Below are 26828 nucleotides of genomic sequence, written 5' to 3' on the forward strand. Positions count from 1 at the left end.
TGTGAGTCTTACTTGACGGGGCAGGTATACTCTCATCGTATTTGAGCCGCTGTGGCGCAGAAAAAGTAAGAAAAAAATCTACTAAATTGAGTCGTTGGTTCCCTTAGAACGCAATCCAATCCTTCTTTTCCCATAAACTATTAACTATATGCCCTAGTATATACTGTCAAAGTACATGGCATCAAGGCAAGCTGGTGCTGCAGAACTTCAGGGCGTCGTCGCAACACATCTTTCGTTTCCTGTCAGGGTTCCTTCCAGGGTTTCCTGCCGCTTCCTGTCGGAGTAAAAGGCGTCTCTTTGACATTGCAGAAGGGCAATTTTACCAGTAGCGCGGCCTGGCTTACAATTCCTTCTTCCAAGGCACGTACCCAGGGGGGGGGGGGGGGGTAGGAGCTGGGGAGGCCCCTCCCCCCCCTAAATTAAACGGCATACCCTCCCCGCCCACGCCACCACTCCTCACACACATTCCTAAAGCGCCGCCAAATCAATTTTGAGGCTTGACAGTTATTTGGCGGTAACATTTTGCTGCCTTTTTCACTCCTTTTGGATGGCGGTAGTTATCGGCATCTCCTGGGGTGTGAAGGCCAGGTTTCTCACACATTCGGTGCCCGCGCGATTAACTCGAGATGCGTTCAGTTGTCACCACCTATTCAACGGTCACGCGCATTGCTGTTGCTTCGTTAGTTCAACCTTCTTTGTTTAGACTGATCTAGCGACCAAGAAATAGATTAGGTTTGTAGTCGGCTGGCCTGTATGCACGAGAAACGAGTTGCGGCCGGACAAAACGCAAGTTGCGTTTAACTTGTCCTTTTGCTTCATTATTTCCTCGAGTGACGGCTCGCTGCTACAGTGGCAGATCCTCGGAACCATATAAGCGCGATATAGATTAGATAAGGCGAAAAATGAAATAATGCGAAACAGCGTCCATCATCAAGTCCTGCAATAACCCTTAAGAGGAAGCTTTAGCTCGGGGTCAACTCCGACGCGGCCTATTCATATACATGTAAAACGCAAAAATGCTTTTCTGAGATAACCTCTATACCACTTTTAACTAAATTTTTTGCAATAAAGAGAGAAAGTTAAATTCTAGCGACTGTTGGAAGCGGGATTTCTATTTATGGCCTGAATTTTGTGAAAAATATTTTCAAAGATTTGGAAGTTCGAAAAAAAGAATAGACGCACGAAGTTTATAAATTAATAGCTCTGCATGAAAAACAGATACCGCAGTTCTGTAAACGGTATCCATCAGATCATTCAAAGAGGAGAAATTTGATACGTCAATTTGTATCTTACATGAATTTGTTACGCTGTGTACAAGGGCTCTGCAAAAGCTGTATGTCTATATTACCGAGTTATTTTAGATTCATATGTAACATATCAATGGCGTGCCCTTTAGATCATCCGCCGTGGTTGCTCAGTGGCTATGGTGTTAGGCTGCTGAGCACGAGGTCGCGGGATCGAATCCCAGCCACGGCGGCCGCATTTCGACGGGAGCGAAATGCGAAAACACCCGTGTACTTAGATTTAGGAGCACGTTAAAGAACCCCAGGTGGTCGAAATTTCCGGAGTCCTCCACTACGGCGTGCCTCATTATCAGAAAGTGTTTTGGCACGTAAAACCCCATATATTTTTTAGATGTATCAGATGCAATTCACAGAATTGTGATATTTTTTTCTTGCTGTGTTAGAAAGTTGTGGACTTGAAAGTTCGGTTTTCTGAAAATATTTTTATTTCTTGCCAATTCTTAAATAAAAAAATTGAGAATCTAAATCAAGAACTGTAAACAAACTGTCACTACATTTTAATTTTCTCTTTTAAATGCAACAAACCTCGTCAAATTCTGTGCACTGGTTGCCGAGAAAAACGAATTCTCCTTTTACAAGTGTTTAGATAGGAGAACCCGAGCTAAAGCTTCCTCTTAAACCCATAGGCAATATGACTGTCACCTGTTTCCTCGTCTGAATTTTCCCTAATTGTACAGCACTTTTCGTGCAAAATTGGCAACTGGAAACAAGAGTCGCAAGGAGTTGAGAAATTAAGCGATATACCAAGGGAGAGAGCCAAGGGAGGCCAAACAGGAAGAGACAGCGAATATTAACAAACTTAACCGTTGTTTACGAAAATATTTATGGATCAACATCTTTTTATTTAAAAAAGAAGTAGAGAAAACGCCGCCGAAAATGGAGAATAATTCCGTGTGTTTTGAATGACGCTTCTACAGTTATCATTCGAGCCGCCTGACGTAGCCACTTCTCCTGCTGTGCTTATGTATAGGTGTTTTTCTAACCTTCCGCGCTGGGCGCAGTACGTCTAGAACCGCAGCGTCCTGCGCTCTACACGGTTGTACGGGACTGGCGGCCACGCATCGTTACGCAACTTCCCAAATAACAATTTGAGTCGGTTGTGGCACTTAATTTGGTAGAGCAGTAAACGACGTACGGATACAAAAGAACTGTGATTGTTGCCCAAATGCGTCTTCCTCTAATTCAAAAAACGCTGCTATAGTCGGATACAACTCAAGTCTTCAGTCAAGCTCCACACACGCCCTCATAATCTCCAGCCACTGTTCCTCCGCGAGGCTGCAAATAATTCGTACTTCAAACTTTTCCTGTTAACCAAATGAGGCGGTAACCACAAAAATAAAATTATTAGCTCGTAACTTTATACGTTCTCCCTCGCCTACAATAGTGGAATGGCGAATACCTAATTCTTTATCGAAATACTTGCTTCGCTGCAACTATGCAGTATATTGTCAAGTTGTACTTCAGTTGGCAGTCAAGTTTCATGAGTAAAACGTGCTCAGCAGTGAAATGAACTGTACCGCAGACTTTCGAAGATTTAATTATAGAGTTATACATGCAGAAACCATGAGCCTTGCCGTAGTGGGGGACTCCGGAAATTCGGACCACCTGGAGTTCTTTAACGCACACCTAAATCTAAGTACATGGGTGTTTTCGCATTTCACCCCAATTGAAAATGAGGCCGCCGTGGCAGGGACCGGGATTCGATCGCGCGACCATGTGGTTCTCAGCCCAACATCATAGCCGCTAAGCAACCACGGCAGGCAGGCTTTTGAAGAGTGAAATGCTTAGACTCCATACACTTTGTCCTTGTCTGTTGCCCATCTCGTTGCTTCCGTCGATGAAAAGACTCTTCAAGAACAGCAGACACTTCGGAGGTATCAAGTACGACGCAATTTTGAAAAAGCCGCATGACGACGATTGTTTGCTTTTGTGATTGGCTGGCGGAGTAATACAACCCCGCGCGGTCCGTGTGCCTTGGTTGCCAACTGCTGTTTTTTAAAAGTTGTATGCTTCCATGGAAATCTTTATTTTACACTTTCGCTTTTTTAATTTTTCTTGGCAGTGTTATTCCTGCGCTTCTTTCCTGCGCAAGTCCATTTGATGTGGTTCCTTGCTTGCCTAGTAAAGGAGAGGTATATCTCACAGGCGTACCTGTGAGATACACCTTATTTCATTTCTCTTTTGTGGGTTTACGCGTCTTTATTACGAACAGCGAGCGTTATTAACATTTGTACTACTAAAGGTACCTCACCCCACCCTCATTTGCATAGAAAAGTTACCTTGGGTTGCCCCTCCCCCCCGACAAACAATCCTGGGTACGTGCCTGCTTCTTCCTATATTGTGCATTTAACTGTGTCGTCATTGTGCATTTAGCTGGCGTCGAATCCATCCTTCTATGCTCTTAAATCGATTGGCAGTGGCTTAGCTCGGCTATACCAGGATATACGTAGCGAAAGCTGAGGCATAGCATGGTTAGCCTTGGTTAATATTGATTGCAAGTCCAGCTTATTCTGGTTGTCTAGCTATGTTGCGGCGTTTAGCCAGTCGTTCGGCGCGCTGTTCGTCTGTTTCCTGCGCGATTCGTTTCCTCTTCATCTCGTTCCGATGTCGATTCCAGGCCTCCTCCTGCTTATCAGAATTGTCGCCGTCCATACTGCCGCGTCAACTGTGGTTGCGGCGCACGCGAACTCTCCTTTTCAATTATCCGACATGTTATCAGGCATGCGACGCAGGTGGCGAAGCGAGCGGAGGCGAGCGCAACGACGAGGAACGCGGTGTGACGTCATACCAAACGGCGGCAGCGGAGGAACATCTGCGGCTCGGTGCTACTAGTGGCACATGCGTAGTATAATGACTAGGGAGCGAGAGAGAAATAGCCGCGGCGAGGCGCGCGTTGTGACGTCATGTGCCTCCTCGGCGCACCGCCATGACGAAATCGCAAGTTCGCGGCCAGTAAAGCTTTCGCTTTAAAAGGAAATGAAATTCTGGGGTTTTATTTGCCAAAACCGCGTTCTGATTATGAGGAACGCCGCAGCGGTGGGGGAATTAATCCGTATTAATTTTGACCGCTTTGAAGTGTGCCTAAATATGAGTACACGAGCGTTTGTACATTTCGCCCCCATCGAAATGCGGCAGGGCCGCGGGCGTTGCAGGGCTGCAGGGCTATGCAGGGCAGCCATGCAGGGCTATGGCGTTGCACTGCTGAGCTCCAGCTCAGCAGTGCAACGCCATAGCCGCTGCATGGCTGTGCATACACCGCGGCGGGTTTTTGTGTTCTCGCGCTCCGCGGAGCCATGGAGTCCCACTGTTTGGTGTGGCCTATACGGTGGCACCGCTGTGGCGCCTATTTTGTAGTGTCTTTCGTGAACTTTTTCTGCAAAAGGATTAACGGTTTGCCTGTTGTTTAATAATTTGTCCTCTGTCTTTCACTAACGAATTATTTACCGCTTTAGATCGTTCTTCCCTCATAGACTGCGTTTTCATAGATTTTGCGAAAGCATTCGATTCAGTATGTCATGCATTACCACTATTCAAACTGCGCGCGCTTAATTTAGACCCTAACGTACTAAAATGGATAGAGTACTTCTTGCTTGGGCGCACGCAGGTCGTAATGTTAACGACCACAACTATTGCTCCTTATCCTGTGGCATCCGGAGTAACGCAGGGGTCAGTTACATTAATGACCTGCTTAACATCATTGGCTCGTCCATAAAACTGTTCGCGGACGATTGCGTTATTTATCGTGAAATGTTAACTGCTATGACCATTTAAGACTTCAATCGGACCGAAGTAATATAAATGCATGGTGTGAGACCTGGTTAATGAAACTGAATATTAATAAATGTAAGGCAATGAATTACTCGCCGCACTTCTCACGACGCACCGTGTACTTATCCTCTTAATAACGTTCGCCTAACTTGGGTTTCCACTTACAGATACCTTGGTATTTATATTTCTCGGAACCTTTCCTGGCAAACTCATGTTGACCACGTAACTAGTAATGCTAGTCATACTCCTGGTTATATCAAACGTAATTTTAGTCATCTCCCACCAACTTAACGCTCTTGCTTTATAAAACACTAGTTGGGCCCAAGCTTGAATATGCATCTTCCATTTGGGATCCTCATGTCAGTTCACTGAACCTCAACATAGAAGCCATTCAGAACCGCGCAACACGTTTTATTTTATCTAACTACTCGCGTACGGCAAGTATCACTTCAATGAAATTCAATCTTGATTTGCCTAACCTGTCACTTAGTCGTAAAATTTCACGTCTCTGTATATTTCATAATATCTATCATTAAAATCCCACTTTAAGCAACTCCCTTTTGTTACCATCATTGTACATTTCTTTCGGAAACGATCATCAGTTCAAGGTCGACGTGCCATATGTTACCGCACTATATATAACCTTCATTTCAATTCCTTCATTCCCACAACAAGCAGCGACTGGAACCACCTTCCCGCTTCCGTTGTTTCGACAATGCCAACGAATTAAAAAAGCCCTTGTTAACAACTTTTTGTAACCGTTTACTGTGTCGCTAAAATGCATATTATTTCTTTTTGTTTTGATACCACTCACTCCTCTCTGTAATGACTCAGCCTTAAGAAAGAATAAATCAATAGGCTTGTGGAGAAAAATGATCACCTGCGACGTGCCTCCACCCGTTCTATCACAGGCCACTCATCTGGCTGGGCTTGTCCCTGTTCGCCAAGATGAACGTACACACCAGTATCGAATGCGACGACGCCACCATCCGGAACTGGTTGCAGCTCATCGAGTCACACTACCAGGACAACCCGTACCACAACTCCACGCACGCAGCCGACGTGATGCAAGCTACGGCGTACTTCCTGCTCAGGCTTCGAAAGAAGGTGCGCAGGATGCACGTCTTGAAAACAAGAGATATTTCTTCTTCTCGAATCGGCAATTTATGAGTAGAACAAAGATGCAGTAGCAAACTTGCACACAATTGTAATACATGATATTCGCAAGTTGTCGCTTTATTTGCTCCGTCTTATAGCGTGGCGCGTAAAAAAGAAATTGGAATGTTTCTGTGACCTTACTTCGTCGTACCTTGATACATTTGCATGAACAGCACTCAGGGCCTGAATAAATAAAAGGATATGGTTGCCCAGCGTGTATAATTAGAAAACGTATGCTGAAATCTACGGTGTCGTTCGCCGGTGTTGTCCGGCTCGTTCTTGAGCCACCCCTTAATCCATCTAACGCACTGGTCAAAGTCAAGCAAAAAAAAAAAAATATGCTAGGCTTGTCCGGGTTAAAGCACGGGTGTTAATTTCCCGAGTGTCGATCGACCGTGCTCATTGCAGGACATATTCGACCCGCTGGACGAGGCCATCTGCCTCATCTCGGCTGTGTTTCACGACGTCGACCATCCAGGAAAGTCGAGCCCATTTCTCTGCAACTCGAACCACGAGCTGGCCATACTATACAACGACCGGTGAGTGTGCAGAGTTGGCTAGATGACCTTGTTTTATATTGGACAAAAGAGCCCTTTATGCCGAGCAAGTAGGGGTGATATTAGAATATGTTAGCACTGCGTTACAGTTCTGCTTTTACCGTTACCGATTCCGCCTGTTGCCGACAGCGCATGCGTATTTGGGGGCCAGTGGTAGCGGTTATATATAACGTTTTGCCAAAATACTATATTTTTCGTGTTTGCCGCATCGTTATCACTCGCTGCTACACTGCCCTAATCACCCGCGCAGCGCATGTTGCCGAATACGTGTATGGCGGTGCGATGAATATAACACATAAACGGGGGTGCTCTGGCCGCTTGATTGACAACTGCTGTTTAAGTAGATGGATTGGTCGGCAGGTTAAGTGGAGTCACTAGCACTTGATCATGCAGTCACACTCGTCGGCACTCGCTCACGTTCCTATACTCTCGCCCTCTCACACTTATCACTCGCTCGCCCTCACAGTCATTTCATTCAGATCACTCACGCTAATGTTCGCGCCCACTCCTAGCCACTCACCTGCTCTCACTCACATACACAAGTCCACACACTCGGCAGTGATCACTCACATTCCTACCCGCGTCCGCGCAAACTCACCGTCGCTAACTTTCGTTCGTACGTTAACCGGCACTCACCCCTGTTCATACTCACGTCAACTCGTATACATTTGTCTCACTGTATCTTACGTCTGTGAAATGAACGGGAAGCGAGCCAGTGTACTCGTGAGGGAGTAGACCGACCATAGCCTTCGAGATTGCTCGCTCTCGCCGGTTATCCTCCGGATATCCCACTAGACGCGCTCCGCAGAGAGAGAAAGAGAGAAAAGCGGCACGCGTGCCCGGCCGCGCCCCTGGATGGTGCATTTTGAACTTTCTTTAACTGGTAAGAAAGAATACTTTCTTTAACTGGTTTCTTAAAGAGGTTTCGACTAACTTCAAAGTCCAAATCTATTTATAGAGTTTATTAAGAAGCGACGTTATTTGATATATCATGGATTGGTTTTCCGATGTTAGTCCGTGTTATTGACATGTGTAATTGTAAATCTCAAAAATGGTAAGTTTATCAATGCTGCTATTTATGTATAATTTTTCATGACGCACAAATTGTAGTTACTTGAAATAAAATATTGACTGTATTGATCTTGCATGCTATTACGTAGTGTGAATAAAGTTTTTGTTACGTTGGTGCTCCTTTCTGCGTTGTTGCATAAGGCTTGTTTTACGTTGATGTAACCGTAGTTTCTCGTTACCCAATGCCTTCCTGATGGCCTGTAAGGTACTCACAAATAAAGAAATGTTCTTAAAAGAAATGAAATGAACATGCCGTGAACAGACACACCCGGATGAGAGAGACACGGATTTTGTGTGTTCGGTGTAATTAACATTTCAATCATACCGTTTAAAATTATAATAATGCCTGCTTGAGTGGAAGCTGTATTATACCAATAAACGAGTAGCTAATTGCATAATTTATGAATTTATTATTCACCCTTGAAACTGCGGCACGCAGCAGATATGGCACGCAAACGCACGCAGCAGAACTCGCGGATTTTGATTAACCCGCAATGAAACCTTTTTAAAAGCTTGCTGCGCCTTCTGAGCTGAAACATTCATTGTGTGGTTGAACTTTCAGTGACACTTCACCTTAAATATTAGTGCTTGAACTAGCAAACTTATTCCTGCGAGTTAGGTTTTTCGTTCGCTAATAAAGTATATAATTACTATAGTTATAGTATAGCTATATATATATAACTATAGCTATGTAGCTATAGTTATATAAAGCTATAGTATATAGTTACGTATACTTAGTTCAAAAGGTCGATGAAAGGGGCTAGTTGGTGGCTGTTCATACTTTCTGCCCGTCTCATGTAGAAATCTTGCACAGACATAACACTACATACCCACGTGAATGTAGTCCGAGTGTATTTGTGCAGGAAAAATTAACGCATTTGAGACTAGATAGCCCCAGCGCTCGCGTTGCCCCTCGTGCCCCTTCAGCTGTAATCTGTGAGGGATCAGTGAGGGATCATACAGCAGTGCAAAGTCGAGTTTTTCTCGCCTTATCCAAGCCGAGGTAATATTATATACCGGAGCGCGTGAAAGCTTTCTCGATGCATGGAAAGATTTCGAGTGCGAGCGCAGCGGTGCGGAGAAGGAGCGGCCACCACTGAAAGTGCGCTTTCCCCGTGTGAACAGGACGGAACGGGAATACCTGCCAGGGCGCGCAAATCTCGGGGGCTATGGTCCTACCTATACTTAGGCGAGAGAGTCGATACGTCGTGGCGAAGGTTTAGCGAGGAGGTTAAGCCTAGAGAGCTTCTCCGCGGAAGCAGGTAATGGAGGAACAGATTCTGTAGCGGAAGACTTAGGGTTACGGCAGTGTGGCGAACAACAGCGAATAGAAACGGATGGTTGTCATACAGGCGCCCCAGTGACAGTGAGTCAGAGGAGTGTTCAAAGATAAGCGGCGATCAGCAGAAGCGGCAGAAGCGGCTCTTCGCCGCTCAAAGCATCAGTCGTCGCGGACTTCGATAAAGCTCTTAAAAAAAAAAGTTATTTTGCCAATAGCTCTTAAAAAAAAGTTATTTTGCCAATTTTCTCAGAGGCTCTGAGAAGCGCGGGAGGGAGACAATATATAGGAAAACGGTTAAAGCACAGCAGCACGTGAAAAACATATGCTGTTCCTCTGGGGCCTAGGAAAATAACGTGACCTCAATATCCGGTTCACAATATCTGCATTCAGGTCGGTGCTCGAGAGTCACCACGCAGCATACGCGTTCAAGCTGACGCTGTCGGACGAGAAGGTAAACATCTTCCAGAACATGGACCGCGACGTCTACCGCACGGCTCGCACGTCCATCATCGACATGGTGCTCGCCACTGAGATGACCAAGCACTTCGAGCATTTGTCCAAGTTTCTCAACTGCTTCCAGAAGCCTCTTCAGGAAAGCGAAATGAACGAGCCAGAGGCAAGTGGAACAGGGGGAGCGAAAGTCTGTTGGAATTTCAGGACACGTACACCAGTCTTGACTGGCGGTGCCATGTTGTCACGTACACACCACGTCCACATAGATTTTATATAATCAAATTTCCTTGTTAACGTTGACTGTAATGCGTTTCCAGCAGCTGCGACAACAAGGCGTCGATTAGTTAAGGAAGTTTCGAGCGAGCAGAGTGAAAGAAAAGCGAGGATAAATGGAGTGAACGAAAATGGTCGTAGAAGAATTTTTCTTTCACAGAAAGCGCTCGCCTTTAGCAGCTTTTTCATCAGTGCCACTTTATACAGCACACACAGCAGCAGATCTGACGTTTGGAACCACAGCGTTACGCACGTCCGTGGACCAATGCTTTGATCGCCAAGCCTGCATGTGCGGCGAAAACACGAACGTGAGAAACGCCATTGGATCGCTTGCGGCCGTTCTCGTAATCAAGGGAGTGCAATGTTATTATATTTGGTGCAGCATATGTGCAAGAAGTTTGGGTTATGTATGGTCTGCCGATTCATCTTTCTGGGGGCTTTCTCGAAAGCCCCTCGCATCCGCTGTATTTCGAATGACTTCTTTTGCCGGTCGTCGGCATGCACTCTGCGAGCCCACGCAGTATCCTTGCGTTGTCGATGTTGTGTGCTTAGCACGACGACTGGGTGCCCTGCGCACACGCAGACCGTGCAAGAGCGCGGCGACATCCTGTCCCTCCGCTCGCCGGACAGCCTCCAGCTGATCAAGCGCATGCTCATCAAGTGCGCGGACGTGTCCAACCCGGCGAGGCCTACCGAGTTCTGCATCCAGTGGGCGCACCGCATCGCCGAAGAATACTGCGGACAGGTGACCCGCTTCGTTCTTGCTTAACTCTGTCATACCCAATGTATAGTATATATAAATGCTACAAGGAGTTAGACACAATTCCGATTCAATATAGGGAAACATGATGCAGAGACCATAAAGCAGATATCTATTTTTATAGGCAGGAGTCATGTTTCGGTTGGGGATATATTTCAGAAATTATATACTAATATAATAACTTAGTCATTACCTTTACACTAAAAAGTCGCATTTGCGCCTGAAGGGCGGCGAAGCATATGTCGATTGCTATAGAAAACTATTAGATAGCTAAAGAAGTAAGGACAGTAGCTTTATCGGCCGTATAAACTCATAAACATTCGCTTGCTAAGTAAATTAACAAGCATGGTGTCACGCGCGCGCACAGGCAAACATAAAGATTTGTGTGTGTGTGCGTGTCTGTGTGTGTCTTTGTGAGCGCAGGCACGCACTATGTGCTACGTATATTTTTCACTTCATCCCGATGTTATGCGAGTTAGTGATCATTAACAAACTAGCCCGACAGTCCATTCCTATGTTGTAGGGGCAGAGGAATGCTCTATAGCTCTAGGAGCCCATTGGAGCACAACAGGAAAGCGTGATTAAATGCATGCTTATTAGCGCCATTCGTATAAGTAGAGCTATTTGCACCCAAAGTGATGAAGTCATGTTTCCGCCTCCCATCACAAATTTTTACGCAGTCTGTGAAAAATTTAGCGTTTCTTGAGCACGGGGTGTCACCCGCGTACATACAGGCAAACAAACAAAATCTGTTTTTTTTTTTTTGGGGGGGGGGAGTCTGGATTATCTGAAGGCAATGTGTACACATATGATTACACCTTTTGTCTAATCAATGTCCATACGATATGCAGAGAATCTGTTCAGAAACATATGGACTGCAATAAACCAAAGAGCTTATTCAGGGTATGCGTTAGCTCGGGGCCAACTCGAATTCCCCTATTCAAATAAATGTGATACGCAGAAATGCTTTTACGAAACAACCGCTTGACCAGTTCGAAAGAAATTTGTTGCATCTGAGAGAAAACGTTATATTTATAAAAACAGAATTTTGAATTAGGGCCTGCAGTTGTTTACAGAACTTGCCAAAAATTGGTCATAACAATCACGAAGTCTGCAAACTCGTAACTAAGCGCGAAATAAAGATCCCAATTTTGAAGACTGCATCCTTTATAGCATCTTAAGTGGACAAGCCTGATATGAGAATTCGCAGCATAAGTGAAGTTTTTAGTGTTTACGAGGGTTTTGCAGAAATTTCACTTAAACTGGTGGTACGTTTCAGAGAGGTGTATACTAAATCAATTCTGTCCGTTGGAAATGTACTATATAAGGTGCAGTTTAAGTAATTGTGATATCCTTATTTATGGACGTAATAGTTCTGCGGAAACCCGCTAGGTGGAGAGAAGTAATTAAGAGTAAATGAGACATCCACCCAATCGCAGCATTTCGAGGAACCCGTATGGGTTTTCTTTGTAACAATTACTACAATTGGTTGGATGTATCATTTTCTATTAATTAAGCCTTATTTGTTGCTGAGCTAGAGTTATAAACTTGACAGTTTCGTCTTTTCTAAAATATTGCGATTTTCTACAATTTTTATAAAAATATCAGTGACCAAAACAAACGAGTTACTTCCTACAGGCACTGTATCGAAGGTTTCTTTTAAATGCAATATCCTCATCAAATTCTGTGTAGTGGTTGCCGAGAAAAACGATTTCTGTTTCCACGTATTTAGATAGAAACCCCCGAGCTAGAGCTTTCTCTTAACACGACTTCTGCTTATTGAAACCTTATGTACTTTACAAAAAAAAAAAAAACAAAGACAGAAAGGCGAAGGTGATCTGCAAGAAGTCCATAGGCAACAGAGTGTCCAGATGGAAGTGCTCTTAAATTTACAGACGGACGAAGAGAAGCGGCGTGGCCTCCCCGTGGCGATGCCGGCATTTGACCGCGCCACGTGCAACGTTGCCGGATCGCAGACGGGCTTCATCAACTACTTCGTGCGCGACATGTACAGGGCATGGTCAGGCAAGTTGCCCGGTGCTAGCCCATCCAAGCATTTTGCCGTGATTATCCCCACATGAAAGCGAGTGCTTGCAGTCAGCTGAAAACAGCAGGAATAAGCAACGGAGAAAGCTCATACAGGGACATACGCGTTTCACATTAAAAGAAAAAAATCCTTTTTGGCTCGTGCATATGCAACCCGGCACCACCGCCTTTCTTGGACAGTCGTTCTGTCAACCGAGCTAACCAGCTAGGAAGCACAGCTGTCCGTTAAATTAGCTGTTTATCGCCAGCCGTTTGAGCAATTTGCATGGTTTTCGCTGCTTCTTTCTTCGCAAGTTATGCTTGTACTCTTGAGTACGCTTGGTGCTACTTATAAAAGCGGCTTTTAATTCCGCGGCCATAGGAACCCATTTCGCTTACTTATTTCTGCGTATGCTATATATGTGATTGTGCATTTGCGAAAGTACTGTACTGCATGCTATATATACGAGTTGTGTATTCCCTTACCGACAGTATTACTTGAACTTTAGCATATAACCACCTTGCTTCACAATAAACGCATATCGACGCTGGGAAAGGAGCGTTTTGTTCAAGGCGACGGTCCGATCACATCCGAACAAATTTCCAGAAAAGAATGTGCCTATCCACGCTTTAAAGCCATTAACACGCAGTGAAGCCAAGGAAAGCTTCATTGCTGCCGAATCGAGAGAGCAGTTAAAAAGAAAAGATGTTTTTTTCGTGATTTCAAGTTTTCATTTCATTGCCACCAACGATGTTCGGTGTGTCTTGGCGGTAGACTTTCACTGCACTTTCATTTCTGCTTTTATGTCGCAAATGCAGGTTTCGGTGGTAGTGATAATGCGAATCGGGAATATATGAGCTATATAACATATCTGGGTATGCTCCCGCATACAAGAGCATCAGTATGAACCGCGCGCGTCCAGATTTTGAATAATGACGCAGTGTCCGGGTGTTGCTGATTTTTCAAAGTCGTCAGGTGCTGATCGGGCGTATTAATAGTTTTGTTATGTGTCGTTGCATTGGCCGTTCTCGCTGATAACGTCCAGGTAGTCGGAGAGGCAGTCGGACATTGTCTAAAAAATACATGAGCGTAAATTTGTGAGTGGTTTTGTAACCTATGGGGCTTTTATATAAGGTCGTGTCCCTACATCAAGGACGCCTTAATGAGTCACAGACGAAATCTGGAGCGCTCACGTATTCAAATTCAGTAGTAATGCAACACAGTTTCCTGATACTTCTAAACGCGTACACTTTATTATTACTGCGACTTTCTTGCGAGACCATTGCCAAGCTGTCTTCTTCCATCACAATTTCTTCCATGCAGACTTTGGCGATTTCCCCGAGCTGATGGAGTACATCGATAAGAACTTCATATACTGGAAGGACAAAGAGCCATCGTCGACTCAGCAGGGTAGCCGCTGAGTTCGCGTGGTTGGTCGATGGTGCGAAATGCGGCTTCCCCGTCACCTAGGAAACGCACAAGTGCAGCAGAAGTCGTGGCCTTTTTCCATCGTCGGAGAGCCTGCTGGACTCGCGTAGGCCCAGCGCCGTCTTGGGCGCACGCTCATCTTACAGGCGTTTGTGCTTCGTTGCGCAATGACAGAAGACATGCGCGCGGAATGCGGAAGATGGACCGCAGCGGTTGGCGCAGACAAGAGCATCACCGAAGTCGGTAGTTCAGCACGCGCCTGAGTAACGGCGACAGTGACAGGGCATTCGGCATACCCTTGGCACCGTTGACTGCACAGCTTTCGAAGAACGTGTTAACTTCGCTCGTTTTCATCGTTGCGCAAACATTGTCGCTGTCTCGCTCAAGAAATGAGAACGGGAAGCAAACACGAAGTAAAAAAAGAGGAAAAAAAAACTATTGCGTGTGTTAATATGAACTGAATAGGTAACTTGATCAAGGTAGCTTAGTTCGTCAAAGTCACTACATACCTCTGGCTGCAGGTGCGAGTGGTATAGAGAAAGCACGCCAGGTATAGAGCCAATCATTTTATCGTTTTAACGCTATTCAGCATGACACCCCTGCGGGAAGGTCGCACCGCTCTACATTTTGAACTTGGCAGAACAAATCATGCGATTGAACAGCATATAGTTATGGTGCAGTTATATTAGAGCGAGCGTTTTCGCAGGCTTGCATTGCGATGCTTCGCGCCTGCTTCTGCGCGCGCGACGCTCTTGCTCCTTGTGCTCCCCAGGAGCAACATACATTAACTCGGATAATGGGGTGCATTTGGCGGCGAGCCGACGGCCCTTGCCACGACCTTTACTGAGGCCAACGCAGAGCGCCGCGCCATTTGATCTCGGAGGCCTAGACCACGACGAGGTCGATGGAGTCGAACCAGACAGCTTATAACGAATATGCTTATGTGTTAAAGAGAGTTCGATAACATCAGTTAATACCGTGTTAATACCGTGTACCCAAACTCGGCTATATATAGCGTGTTTTTGTAGTGTGTTGGTTAGATACGGATTTTTGGAAATAAAGCCGCGCGTCGTACAAATCTCTCACGTCAAGCTATTGTAAAGAGGCGTAGTTTCCGGGTGCGTTAATAAAGGCGAACCGAGGGACCCCTTCTCCATTTCAATTAAAACAATTTCCTTCGTGCTTTCCTTGCCTTCGTTATTTGCTGGCTTTGAACTCGGACGCCATGTCCCATGATGAACTCGCCTATAACAAACTTTTGTGGTGCGCTCGTTATACAAGGGCATTCGTCTGGGCGTTCCCAAGGAAGGGGACGGATGGGCTCCTCCTAATTTCATTTACAATTTCTTTGTCATTATCTGCTCGCTTCAAAACATAGTATAGACAGCACTTTTAATGCATTCGTATTAAAAGTTGGGGACAAAGTACAAAGGAACGCAAGATTAGGCGGTGGCGCTTTCCATATGCAAAGGACCCCTTTGGGTACACGCCCGTTTGCGTACACAAAATATAAAACCCCACGTGCGCCGGACTTCATTCTGAGCGGCCGGCCTAATCCAGTCATTGACACCGTCGAAGGTGGGCCGCCAGTGTTTCTTTTGTCGCTTCGAGGCCAGGGCAGTCAACACCACAGCAAGTAGTAGTGTAGACTGGAGCCCACTTCCGTGTTGCGTGTCTTACAAATGACAGGAAGCCTGGTGGAGGAAGTTGGCTCATCCCATGGAAGCGCGCCCTCCTCGGCGGTGTTTCTGACGTGGTCAGGTTCAGAATTCATGTGCACCTACGTGTGCGGCGACATTAGTTGCACCCAGTTTTAGCATGTACGTGTACGCGCGACACACCATGTAATTCATATTATTGCAAGAGATGTGTAGTTTGTACCAAAACGTGCGGAAGTCCGCCACAGTGTGAGTGGAAATATATATTTTTTGTAACGAAGCGAATACTAGGCATACTTATAAGGGTGGCCCTGCGTAATATCATGCAGAATATAGCAAATGTGAAAAATGTCCTGCTGACTAAAACGTTGTGATAGAAATTAAAGACCAGACAGAATACTTTAACAGAGAAAACCTGAATATTGAACCGTCTGAAGGCTGCACAATTCTAAACTGTTCATGAGAAATCTAAGAAAACTAATTGCTAATTGGTGGCAGTAATATTCTCATCTGAAGAAATTGCGGCACTCCCTAAAATTTATGCAGTCACAAAAATACGTGTAAAACGGCGCAACAGAACAGATTTCTACAGAAACTCTGCTTCCAGCTGTAAAGGAAAAAAACAAACATCGTGAGCCATTCCACTCTGAAGGTGGTTGACCAGCGAAGCTGTTTAGCACTCGACACGAAGGTGACACAAGTTTGAACAAAGGTACGAACTCATTGACTTGATCAATGGTCATCGTGAAGAAAGGTACGCACTCTTTTATTGTATTGGTCGGTGGTCATTATTTCACTCATGTCAAATCGATGCACGTACGGCGCTGGGTGATCGGTTGGATTGGCATCGCAAAGATATGTCTGCAACACGGGAGGCGTAAACCGCTCCATTTTCAGCACCGACAATCCACATTGAAATCACCGGCAACGACAACAGGGGTAGTGTCATCGCACATAATTCACGCAAAGTGAGTAACCATATGGACGTTACCGGACTACGAGTCAGTGCATATTTTGCTTGCTTGCTTGCGGGGGTATGAGCCATTGCTCACGGGGGTATGAGCCATTGACGAGAGTTTTCGACATGCTGTTCTGTATGTTGTATGCGTGATTAGAAAGAATTTAAGCACTGTTCGCGTCACTTTGCTGAGTGCTTGTAGCCTCTGCCCTACGGGGCTATGAGTCATTGCATATTTTGCTTGCTTACGGGAGCATGATGCTTACGGGATATGATCCATTGATGTTGATAGCTTTTGTTCACGGAGAACAACAATGAACGGAACCCTAGCCATATACAGCTTCCCTGTAAAAACAACCACAACAAAAACAGTGTGTTTTATAGAGCACATTAAGTCAAATATTCCAGTATTGTAAACTGCATAACAGTACCTTGCGATTTTGACGGTACGCTGTAAATAATGCAGAAGAAATGTGTAAATTGAAGTTGCCCGCAAAATTCACGCAAAGAATTGGCTGCCAAAATTAACCATGAGTTTTCGTAAGAACAATCGGAAATTATTTACCGTGGAGGTTACGTTAATCATGCGAGCGTTTGTGCATGTCAACTTTTGTTGTCCAGCCCCGACCTACCGACCCAGCTCGCGCTGGCGGCTAGGGGCCAGGAACTGCTGGACACATGTGGGACCTGAGAAGAAGGTTCCACCCCATCTGGTGCCAGCGCGCACCAACCGTTACTAAGGGCTCAGTATAAAAGTTGATTCTCTCTATCTCTCTGTCAACTTTTGACTTTGTCCTCATACCAGCCTATCTGCTAGCATATAAACGAGACCGCGGCGTCGCCGAGGTGCCCTTTCTCCGTGTCTGTACAATCGGTATAAAAGATTTGTTTTTATTCTCATGGCAATGGTAAACAGACACGGGACAATTTTTCAGGACAGACATATCCAGCCTTCTTGACCTGTCATTGACATTTAAAGATTCAAGAGACAGGGTGAATACGCATCTGGTCCGCAAGCGAAATGCAGGTGCAAAAATGCTGCGCACAGCACGCCTTATTATTGCAAACCACGTACAAAGCGGCGCGCGAGGCTGTTTGGATGGGCACGCCAAGTGCGACGCGGCTCAGGGGATTCGGTCGCCTTGCTTGCGCACATCTCGGCACTGCTTCAGTAGTGGTGCGACGGCCACGTGGGGCAGCTTCACAACCTGCAGTGACAGCCGAGACTCGATGGGGCGTCAAGGGGTGTTCGCCGCCGCTTCTGTCCGATTTGGTGCAGCCTATCGTGCTCGCCACAGTCTCACGTGCTCCTTTGGTTAGACGGACATGTAGGCAGCGTATGCGACTCGCTTACTGAGTTGCGGGTGGCTCCTTGTCCTTCCAATAAATGAAGTTCTTCTCTATGATGTCCACGAGCTCGGGGAACTCGCCGAAGTCTGCGTGTGAGGAAGAAGATGAGTAAGTTCGTGAGGTTATCAAGCACACAGCAATAACGGTGTTCTCTTTAATTCATATTTGAGAGAAAAAAATAAGTCGGAAAATAACATCGGCGGATACAAAACAAGCTACTATCGTGCTCTGCTCTGCAGCAGTCGGATTATAGCTTACGCTTGTTCTGAAACGCTTTTCATGCCGGGCTATTGTGCAGAGATGGATTACAGCGGAGTGCAATGACAAGATGATCGACCACTTTTTTGTCCTCCTCGGGGCATTCACGGAGGCGCCGCTAACTTCAGTTGCTGCTCCCAGTGAAGATTGTGGTATGGACACGGCGCCAGTGATGCAGTGTTTCAATAGACAATCGAGGATACGTAAAATAAGCATAATCTCGTCGGAAGGATTTCGAGTGCGTGGACACGAGTTACACTATTTGTTAACAGTCGAGAGTCCTTGTGGTCATGCGATTGGCAGGTAGAAATGTCGGGTTTGTGACAAGTCCCCCGGCATTGACCTAAGCTGCCACTCCATCATCTTTCTCTGCATGAGAGCATTGTAGCAATGTAGACAAGTGGTTGAGTTGAATAACGTTCACTGTTAAGACAGCGCAAACGGAACGAAATAGACGGAAAGGCGGCAACTGACAATTGCATGTTTATTAGAAAAAAAAAGGTCAACCTGCGTTCGCATGCACTCGACCAACGCCTTAGAGCAAATCTATTTCACAATCAAATAACAAAATAGAGGGTGTAGTGATGATGTACTTTATCTAAATCTAAATGTAATTATCGGACTTTCTCCTAATGTGGTGCGCTTCCACGATTTCGCGCGCCATCTTACTGCCATGCCTAGATATGCAGAAGTGCCCACTCAAGAGAGGGACTGCAACCACTCGACCATGCAATAGTGTCATGTCAGTTGTCAGTCAAGGCCTGTCCTGCGTGCTTCTTCCCGTTTCTCCACTTACGTCAACACGCGCACGTGACAGTGCAGAGAAAAAAAACTTGTGGCAGTGGCGTCAACTTGCCTGACCATGCCTTGAACATGTCGCGCACGAAGAAGGAGATGAACCCGGTCTGGGACTTAGCGATGCTACAAACGGCCCGGTCGAAGGCAGGCATCATCACGGGAAGTCCGCGACGCTTCTCCTCATCCGTCTTCGTGACGAGATGCGTGCAACAAAACCGATAAAACTGTGTTGCGGGGTAAACAGAGCAATCGTCGGATGACTTTTGATGTAGACAAGGTAGACCACAACGACACAAGCTGTTTCAGAAGAATCACCCAGGGTTTGTTACAGGCGAAAGTTTGTCATTACTATTTTTCTAAACTTCTAGTCCAGTCGAATGTTCTCACTAGTCTAAAGGTTGTTCGCAGAGTCCGACGCCCGGACCAAGACGAATATGAATCCTGTCGGGTTTCATTCGTAGCTCCGTGCTACGGGCTGGCGAGTGTAAACTTTCTGTTAAACGAAGATTCGGCTTGTGGCACTTTGTCATCCATTGCGATGAACAAACTATGAAATGGAAATGACGACTGCTGCGTATACCTACCTGAGAGCAGTACTCTTCGGCGATTCTCTGCGCCCACTGTATGCACAGCTCGATAGGCCTGGCTGGGTTCGAGACGTCAGCGCACTTGATGAGCATCCGCTTGATAAGCACCACGCTTTCAGGCGAGCGTAGCGATCCAAACTCCCCTTGGTCCTGCGTGCCCTACAGGTGTCCAGCGCGGCATGCGAGGATAGCATGCGAAATTGTTAAACACTGTACTCTCTCTTGAGTGCTGCTAACCCTAGTGCTGTTACGGAAGAGCAACTTTTAACACCATATTCAGTATCATCTTCATGTCAAACCTCTGTCACATGCAATCTCTGCTAAAATGCCTCATCAGCCAGCCTACTTGTTTTAGTGGCTGATAAGCGAAGACGCTGAACCACGTCGTTTGTAGAGATTTTACACAGCACTGCCAGTAGCCATCTTTAGATTCTCACGGGTGAAGAATAAGGACAGTTTTATTTCTCCGCAGAGAACTGGCGAGTGCAGTAAGTTTAGACTGATCCGTGGTTTTGACCTCATTAGTGCAACTGTATACCGCGCTGAATGGTAACATGCAAAGTTGCAAAATGTACAAATTTGGAAAATCGTATTAGAAGGTTCCAGTTAATGCTGTAAGTGCCAGTCACCTCTGGCCCAAATGCGTCGTCGTCTTGGGAAGGCTTCTGAAAAGCGTTGAGGAATTTGGACAAGTGCTCGAAATGCTTGGTCATCTCGGTGGCCAGCACCATGTCGATGATGGAAGCTCGCACTGAGCGGTAGACGTCACGCTCCATGTTCTGGAAGATGTTGACTTTCTCGTCCGACAGCGTCAGCTTGAACCCGAATGCTGCGTGGTGAGTCTCCAGCACCGAACTGCACGGGAAATGACTCGTGAGGCCGTGTGCTTTCTACGCTACAGCAGCTATTTTATGCCCGTTATGAGTGAGACGTAATATAGCAGCGTCAAATTGCAAGGGCGAGCAAATGCAGGCCTGCAAACACTTTTCGCCCGTTCTGCTTTTAAAGGGCCCCTCACCAGGTCTGGCCGTTTTGACCTGACAAGCGCAGTGCGCACAATGCGCGCTAACGATCGGGCCTGCAAAGTACGTATTACAGCACTACGCGCCGCGAAAACAGCTGAGATTTCAAACCAAACGTCGTGCGCCCTTCAGTTAGTGCTTCCATCCCCTTTTAATGCCAGCGCTTCTATAGGAGGACGTTTCTTCTGAATCTTGCCCATGGGTTTCCATTACGAAGTGCCGAGTCATTTTCGGACTTTTTCTGCCACAGACACATACCTCACCTTGTTGCATATATTTACTCCGGTATGCTTTCGTGCTCGGGCAACCAGCTCGAGCGGGCCTCAAGTATCAAAGCACTGCCCTTGGTAATCACCGTACAGATTTTTCCTCCTGATTTCTTTCTTGCAATATTCGTAAACCTCCATGTTCACTTGTTGTTTCCATCTATTGCATTCAATTTACAATCTCTGTTTCCCACATTTTCTTTTTGATGCCTCCAGATTGTCTATCTGCACTTTCAATTACCCTGTAATTGGTCTGATGCTTTCTTGACCTCATGATTCCATGTTTACGATTTTGAGGTACATATATTTGTGCACTTTAGCCGCTCACATTGATGCGAAAGCGCCAAATGGCCCATTGATTGGAAAAGCCAGCGTCTGTCGTCTGTAGCAGCGAAACGGCATTTAAACTCGTATTGCCATTGGCTGCGACGCCACGTCACGAGCTGTGCCTCGACGGAGCAGGGCGGGCGAACGGGTACGCCTGCCACCCTTTTAGCGTGCCAGGTGTTGCTCGAGGAGAGAGGGCATCGCCGCGACGCCAAGTCTACCCCGCTCTCGGCACGAGCGCTCCTCAACGGAGCAGTCAACGCATAAGATAGCTGGTTCTGTGCACTCTTCTTTATGACGTCATGCTACATGGATCGAAATTTCTACTGTCAAGCCAGACGTGACGAAAGCACTGCCATCAAAATCACTGCAGATTACTCGGCAGCATTCCCATTACATTATATGACAGTCGGGCAAGGTAGCACGACGTCCTGGATCGAAGTGCACATGTCTTGTGCTATCTAGAAGGCGTTGCCAGAGTGGACGAAATGGCACACCTGCAGCGGTGGTAGCGCTCCAGGTGCGCACTTTTTGTCGAGGTAAATATATATATATATATATATATATATATATATATATATATATATATATATATATATATATATATATATATATATATATGCCTGTATTCTGTACCCGCACTTCCTTTAGACAAACTTTCAAGGATGATGAAAAACGACTGCAATGTCTCCCACAGTGCTAGAGGTAGATGAATAACAATGTTAAGGCCGTGTCAGCCCACCGGAGTGGCCACATCGCTTTTCTACGACAAGGATTGCTTGTATCGAGTGACTGCATGGTGTAGAGAATGCCGTTGAACTACTTATAGAGGAGGCGCGCCGGGATTAAGCACGCACCTGTCGTTGTACAGAATCGCCAGCACATGGTTGGAGTTGCAGAGAAATGGTGTTGACCTCCCGGGATGGTCGACGTCGTGGATCACAGCCGACACAAGACAAATGGCCTCGTCCAGTGGGTCGAATATGTCCTGTAGCCGAGAATAGCACAGTCAAATAAATAAAGTCTTGCAATAATCTTGAAAGCCCGAAGTCCCGAAATTCTGATCCCACTTGAAGTCGAGCGGCGGCAGTTGTAAATAATTCCTAAGGCAATACTATGTTTAAAGCATTTCACCAAGAGCGCTGAACACTTTAAAGCTTTCCCACTAAAGTCTGAAAAAAAATTTCAGCAGCGCTAGTCACAACGGCAGTGACTGCCGTTGCGACAGAAACCAGCAGCGTGCTGCAGCTAAAAACTTTCGCCCTCTATTGACGAATTGGTCGACAGACAAAGCTTCTACAACTTTTGAAATGCTTAAAATGTTTACCTGTACCTATGTAAGCTATTTTACAGTCACAGAGCTTTCAAAGATTACATTTCCATACACAGGTTCCTCCTATAAAGAAGGCAACTTGCTTTTATGTGAAATTGTCCATGTAGAATAGTTCAACCGAAAGACCATCTAGGCGAGCTATACTTCTCGACTTAATCAGGATCGTAAGCTACGTTGGGATACTTGGTTTCAGTTTCGTTAGAACGAAAGCGGACGCTCTTATGATTCATGTGAAAGGCCATATCTAAACGTAATAGCCTTTAGATAGAAATAGAGATAGATAAATAGATAGATAGATAGATAGATAGATAGATATATAGATAGATAGATAGATAGATAGATAGATAGATAGATAGATAGACAGATAGATAGATAGATTATAGATAGATAGATTATAGATAGATAGCCGTGCTCAGCCGTTAATTACACTGCTCAGCTATCCGCCTTATCCAAAATGCTCAAATGCAAAATTCGTAAAAAGTGCACTTTATTGGTACTGTTACGATCGGCCTGCGGGGGCTGGCGATCTTCAGAGAAGTGTTCTCCGAACCCTTCCCAGCCCGCTGCGACGACTCGCTTTGTAAAGACAACAATGCGCCGCCTCAACAGCCCCACGGCGCCGGCATGTCTAGCCACGTTCGGCGGGCCGAGTATTGTTAGTCGATTCGCTGTCGCCTTCACGGTTTGCTTGGAGCGGGGGAACTCCTGAAAGGGGATGTTTTGCGGTGCTTTCCTACGGGCCCCAGAAGTAATCACAGTCAATGGACAGACGCGGCGGCTACTGACTGCGGGGTCAGCTCTGGGATCAAGAGGCGCCTGCTCGGGTCAAGACCTCTGTCTACGAGAACCCTCTCACCTCGGTGTGTTCAGTGAAATCAAAGTGCGGAAGTGAGTGTGTGAACCCTCCCCCTCAAAGGCGGGTCATCTACGATGACTTTGGACGCTCCCATTGGTCGAAGGTTGAACGGCAGTTTTCCCTGACCTAGGGATCTGGGGAGGACAGAGCGTTTTTAGGCAGCCGTTGACGGCTGCTTGGTGTGCATTCTCTTTCAGTCATGCTAGACTGATGAAACGTAATGTTCTTCACCCCTCATGTAGATACTGTAAATACATCCCATATTCCTCGTTCTCGATGAGAACAAGTCCCTCCTTTCAACAACGTCCTCAGCGTGGATGAGTCGGACAACGGCATGGGCCAGCTACCGCCTAATTCATGCCCGACCCCAACTCTTACAGTACCACCTCTACCACACTTCATTAAATATTCAGCAGCAATGTATTGGCGCAATGTAAGTTGTAAACATAATGGACAAATTGCTTCCCATTCATTGAAAACAAAAGACAAGGTAGAACAGGTCAATGACTACTTACACTTGGTGTTCAGAATGGTAACATTCACCGATCATCTCATCTAGCGAAAAAACGTTATTAGGAACTCCAGAAATAACAGAGAGTAGCACACTGTACCTGCCGTTAAACGCCGATAAAGAAAGAGCTGTGGCCCAGATAAGATACCGAACGCTTTTCCCAAACTGTATGCAAAGCCAATTAGTATCTTCGCCTAATATTTACACAATATATCCATGATTCACAGATCCTTTCCTAAGGGAAAGTTGCGAAAATAATCCCAGTGCACAAATGTCGTGATAAGAGTTTCATAAAACTACAGGCCTACTTCCTTAAAGGGACACTAAAGGTTAATATTAAGTCAACGTGGACTGTTGAAATACCATCCCAGAAACCTCGAAACGCTTGTTTCATGCGAAGAAGATACTTATTTTAAGAGGAAATGCGTTCTGAAACGTCCGCGTACTTCTAGCACAGTTCAAATCGCCCGCCCTCCGATCGAGGAGTGGTGACATCATGGTCTCATAGTGACGTTGCACCGTCGGTGAGTAAAACTGCGCCCGCAGACGGCGCTACGGCTTTTCTGCGCAAAGCGCAAACGTGCGGCCAGAAACAGAGCCAAGACAGAGCTGACAGCAGAGCGAAAGCGGAACTATGGTGGCTATCGGTAGGGAAAGCGCGCGACGATAAGCTGGTTATTTATTTTATGACGCCAACTTTGACGCTCGTTCCAATGGACGACCCTGACAATGACACAGTGGCTCGCGATGCTGGGCTCGACTTCAGCGATTTAAGCACTGATGAACGTGACTTGCTGCTGAGGGATTTCGCTGCCGGCGTCGTTGCGTACTATTACGACCGCAACCGTATGTCATGGCTTGCGCTTCTTGCGCTTTGGAGAATGCAGGCAAGACCGACGGAACAGCGCTACGGGAAAGCGTTGCTTTTAAATGCACTCACACGACTTCAGTAAGTCGACGTTGAACTCTTAATCCTCTGGACGAAAGTGCAGCGAGCACGCTATGCGATTTTTTGGCTCTTTGCCAACGCGCGGTGGCAGAGGTACGGCACTTAACCACTTCGAACGGAGAGGTTCACTCGTTGGCACACAGTGATAAGTAACGTTGGATTCGCCGCTGCAACTGCCCTTGGTCAAGTTCCTCGGACCATTCGCGCATCCCACGACATCACATGGGCGTGGCATTCTCGCTGCTTGTTCCAAATGCAAGTTTCGCGAGCCAGCAGAACCAGAGCAGCACGACGCGATAACGAAACAACTGAAACTCCAAAGCGCGCGCGGCGCAGAGTCGAGCGCGCAGAGTCGAGCGAAAACGAAACCTTTCGACCACCCATACTACTGAAGGGTAACGTCAAAATGTTATTTTTTCTTGGAATCGAGCAGAAGTAGACAAGTAGCATTTTCTTCCGTTTTATAACCTAGTGAAATAATCTTTTTAATACGAGTAGTTGAGTACTAGTGACATAAATTATGATGAGGAGTGCCTTCGTCAAGTACCGGAAGGTCGCTGGGGGGTCTCAAATCGTGTCATGCATTTACCTCAATTTCTCGGTTACTAAAGCTCTGTTCGCGATTATATTGACGCCTTAGACGTTCTAGAGCATTGCTTTATCACTTTAACTTGACTTCCTAGTAACCTTGAGTGTCTCTTTAACTTGCACCAGCTGCAAACTATTCCAGCATATTATTCTCAAATCCATTACAAACATTGTCGAAGACAATGGTTTGCTGCACCCAAACCAACATGCGATTCCGGAGGGGCCTGCCTTCTGTGACGCAACTTGTCGAGACCTTGCTCAAGGTGTTAATAAGCCCTCTCAAATCGGCATAATTTTACGGACTTTTTGAAGTTGTTCTACCGGATTTCCCTTAAAAAGTTAGCTTTTCAGCTGGTTCGCAAGCTTGGGAATGGGGCAGTGACTTGTTGGAGCTATTTGTCCGACCGTCAGCAGTTTGTACAAGGCCATGATCATGTTTCTGACACACTAAACGTCACATCCGGCGTGCTTCAGGGATCTGTCTTAGCACCATTATTATCCATGATGTCAATAACAAAAAAAGAAAAGAAAAAGAAAACAAGCTTAGCCTCTTTCTTGCGGTTTTAATAATATCGCGCTCCGTAACGTAAGCCAGCACAAATATCTTGGCGCAATAATCTCAGCTATACAGAGCACGTTATAGCCGCGAAAACCATAATGAAATGGCGTTTCCGCAAGTGAATGTTACGCCACGCCAACCATGACACTAAGCTTTTAGCGTACGTCACATGTGTCAGACCGCTTCTGAATATGCTAATATAATCTGGTTCCCATTCACAAGTATACTGGTATCAACAGGCTTGAGAACGTGCCGCGGAAAGCGGTTTGACTTATCGTTAGGCGCCATTGACGCCTGGATTTCCCGACAGAATTGTTATGTCGTGCAGGATTACATGAATTCCAAAGTCGAGCTAGACTTCATCGCCTAAAGAATTATATATGTTATTGTACAACTGATTAAAGATATACCACACAGGATACGTTGAAACTAAGAAAACAAGACAAACACCTCACACACATGATTTCACCCTTCAAGAATATTCGTGCAATAATAACACATTTCATTATTCTTTTTTTTTTCCTAGATCCATATGAGAACAAAATGGTCTCGACTGGCTTATTGTAAAACAGCATACACTGCATTACTATCTAGAAATGGTACAAAGAACAGTTGAGTTTATACGTACTGATGAGCTCGTAAGCGTTTCGTATTTATGTTTACCCCATTCTTGTATATGTTTTTTTTCGTTATTGTATTGTGCTCACTGTTTAAAATTTAGAAAGTCG

The 26828-nt window shown here is 45.9% G+C and overlaps 2 protein-coding genes across 2 annotated transcripts in view; one reads left to right on the plus strand and one right to left on the minus strand.

The window, feature by feature from the left end:
• LOC142572037 (high affinity cAMP-specific and IBMX-insensitive 3',5'-cyclic phosphodiesterase 8B-like) overlaps positions 1–15279 on the plus strand; it is a 34119-nt gene extending 18840 nt beyond the window's left edge. Inside the window, exons 14-19 of the mRNA XM_075680837.1 lie at positions 5984–6179; positions 6639–6769; positions 9531–9756; positions 10450–10611; positions 12522–12651; positions 13976–15279. Of these exons, the coding sequence (XP_075536952.1) occupies positions 5984–6179; positions 6639–6769; positions 9531–9756; positions 10450–10611; positions 12522–12651; positions 13976–14073 (943 nt within the window). The 3' untranslated portion in view covers positions 14074–15279. The remainder of the gene's footprint in view (positions 1–5983; positions 6180–6638; positions 6770–9530; positions 9757–10449; positions 10612–12521; positions 12652–13975) is intronic.
• A 2301-nt stretch (positions 15280–17580) lies between these two features.
• The window catches only part of LOC142572038 (high affinity cAMP-specific and IBMX-insensitive 3',5'-cyclic phosphodiesterase 8B-like), a 35039-nt gene continuing 25791 nt past the window's right edge, over positions 17581–26828 (minus strand). Inside the window, exons 15-19 of the mRNA XM_075680838.1 lie at positions 22162–22292; positions 20319–20544; positions 19687–19848; positions 19161–19290; positions 17581–18132 (exon numbers count right to left, since the gene is read on the minus strand). Coding sequence (XP_075536953.1) covers positions 18047–18132; positions 19161–19290; positions 19687–19848; positions 20319–20544; positions 22162–22292 — 735 coding nt within the window. The 3' untranslated portion in view covers positions 17581–18046. The remainder of the gene's footprint in view (positions 18133–19160; positions 19291–19686; positions 19849–20318; positions 20545–22161; positions 22293–26828) is intronic.

Source organism: Dermacentor variabilis, chromosome 2 (assembly GCF_050947875.1).
Source record: "Dermacentor variabilis isolate Ectoservices chromosome 2, ASM5094787v1, whole genome shotgun sequence".
Taxonomy (NCBI): Eukaryota; Metazoa; Arthropoda; class Arachnida; order Ixodida; family Ixodidae; genus Dermacentor; species Dermacentor variabilis.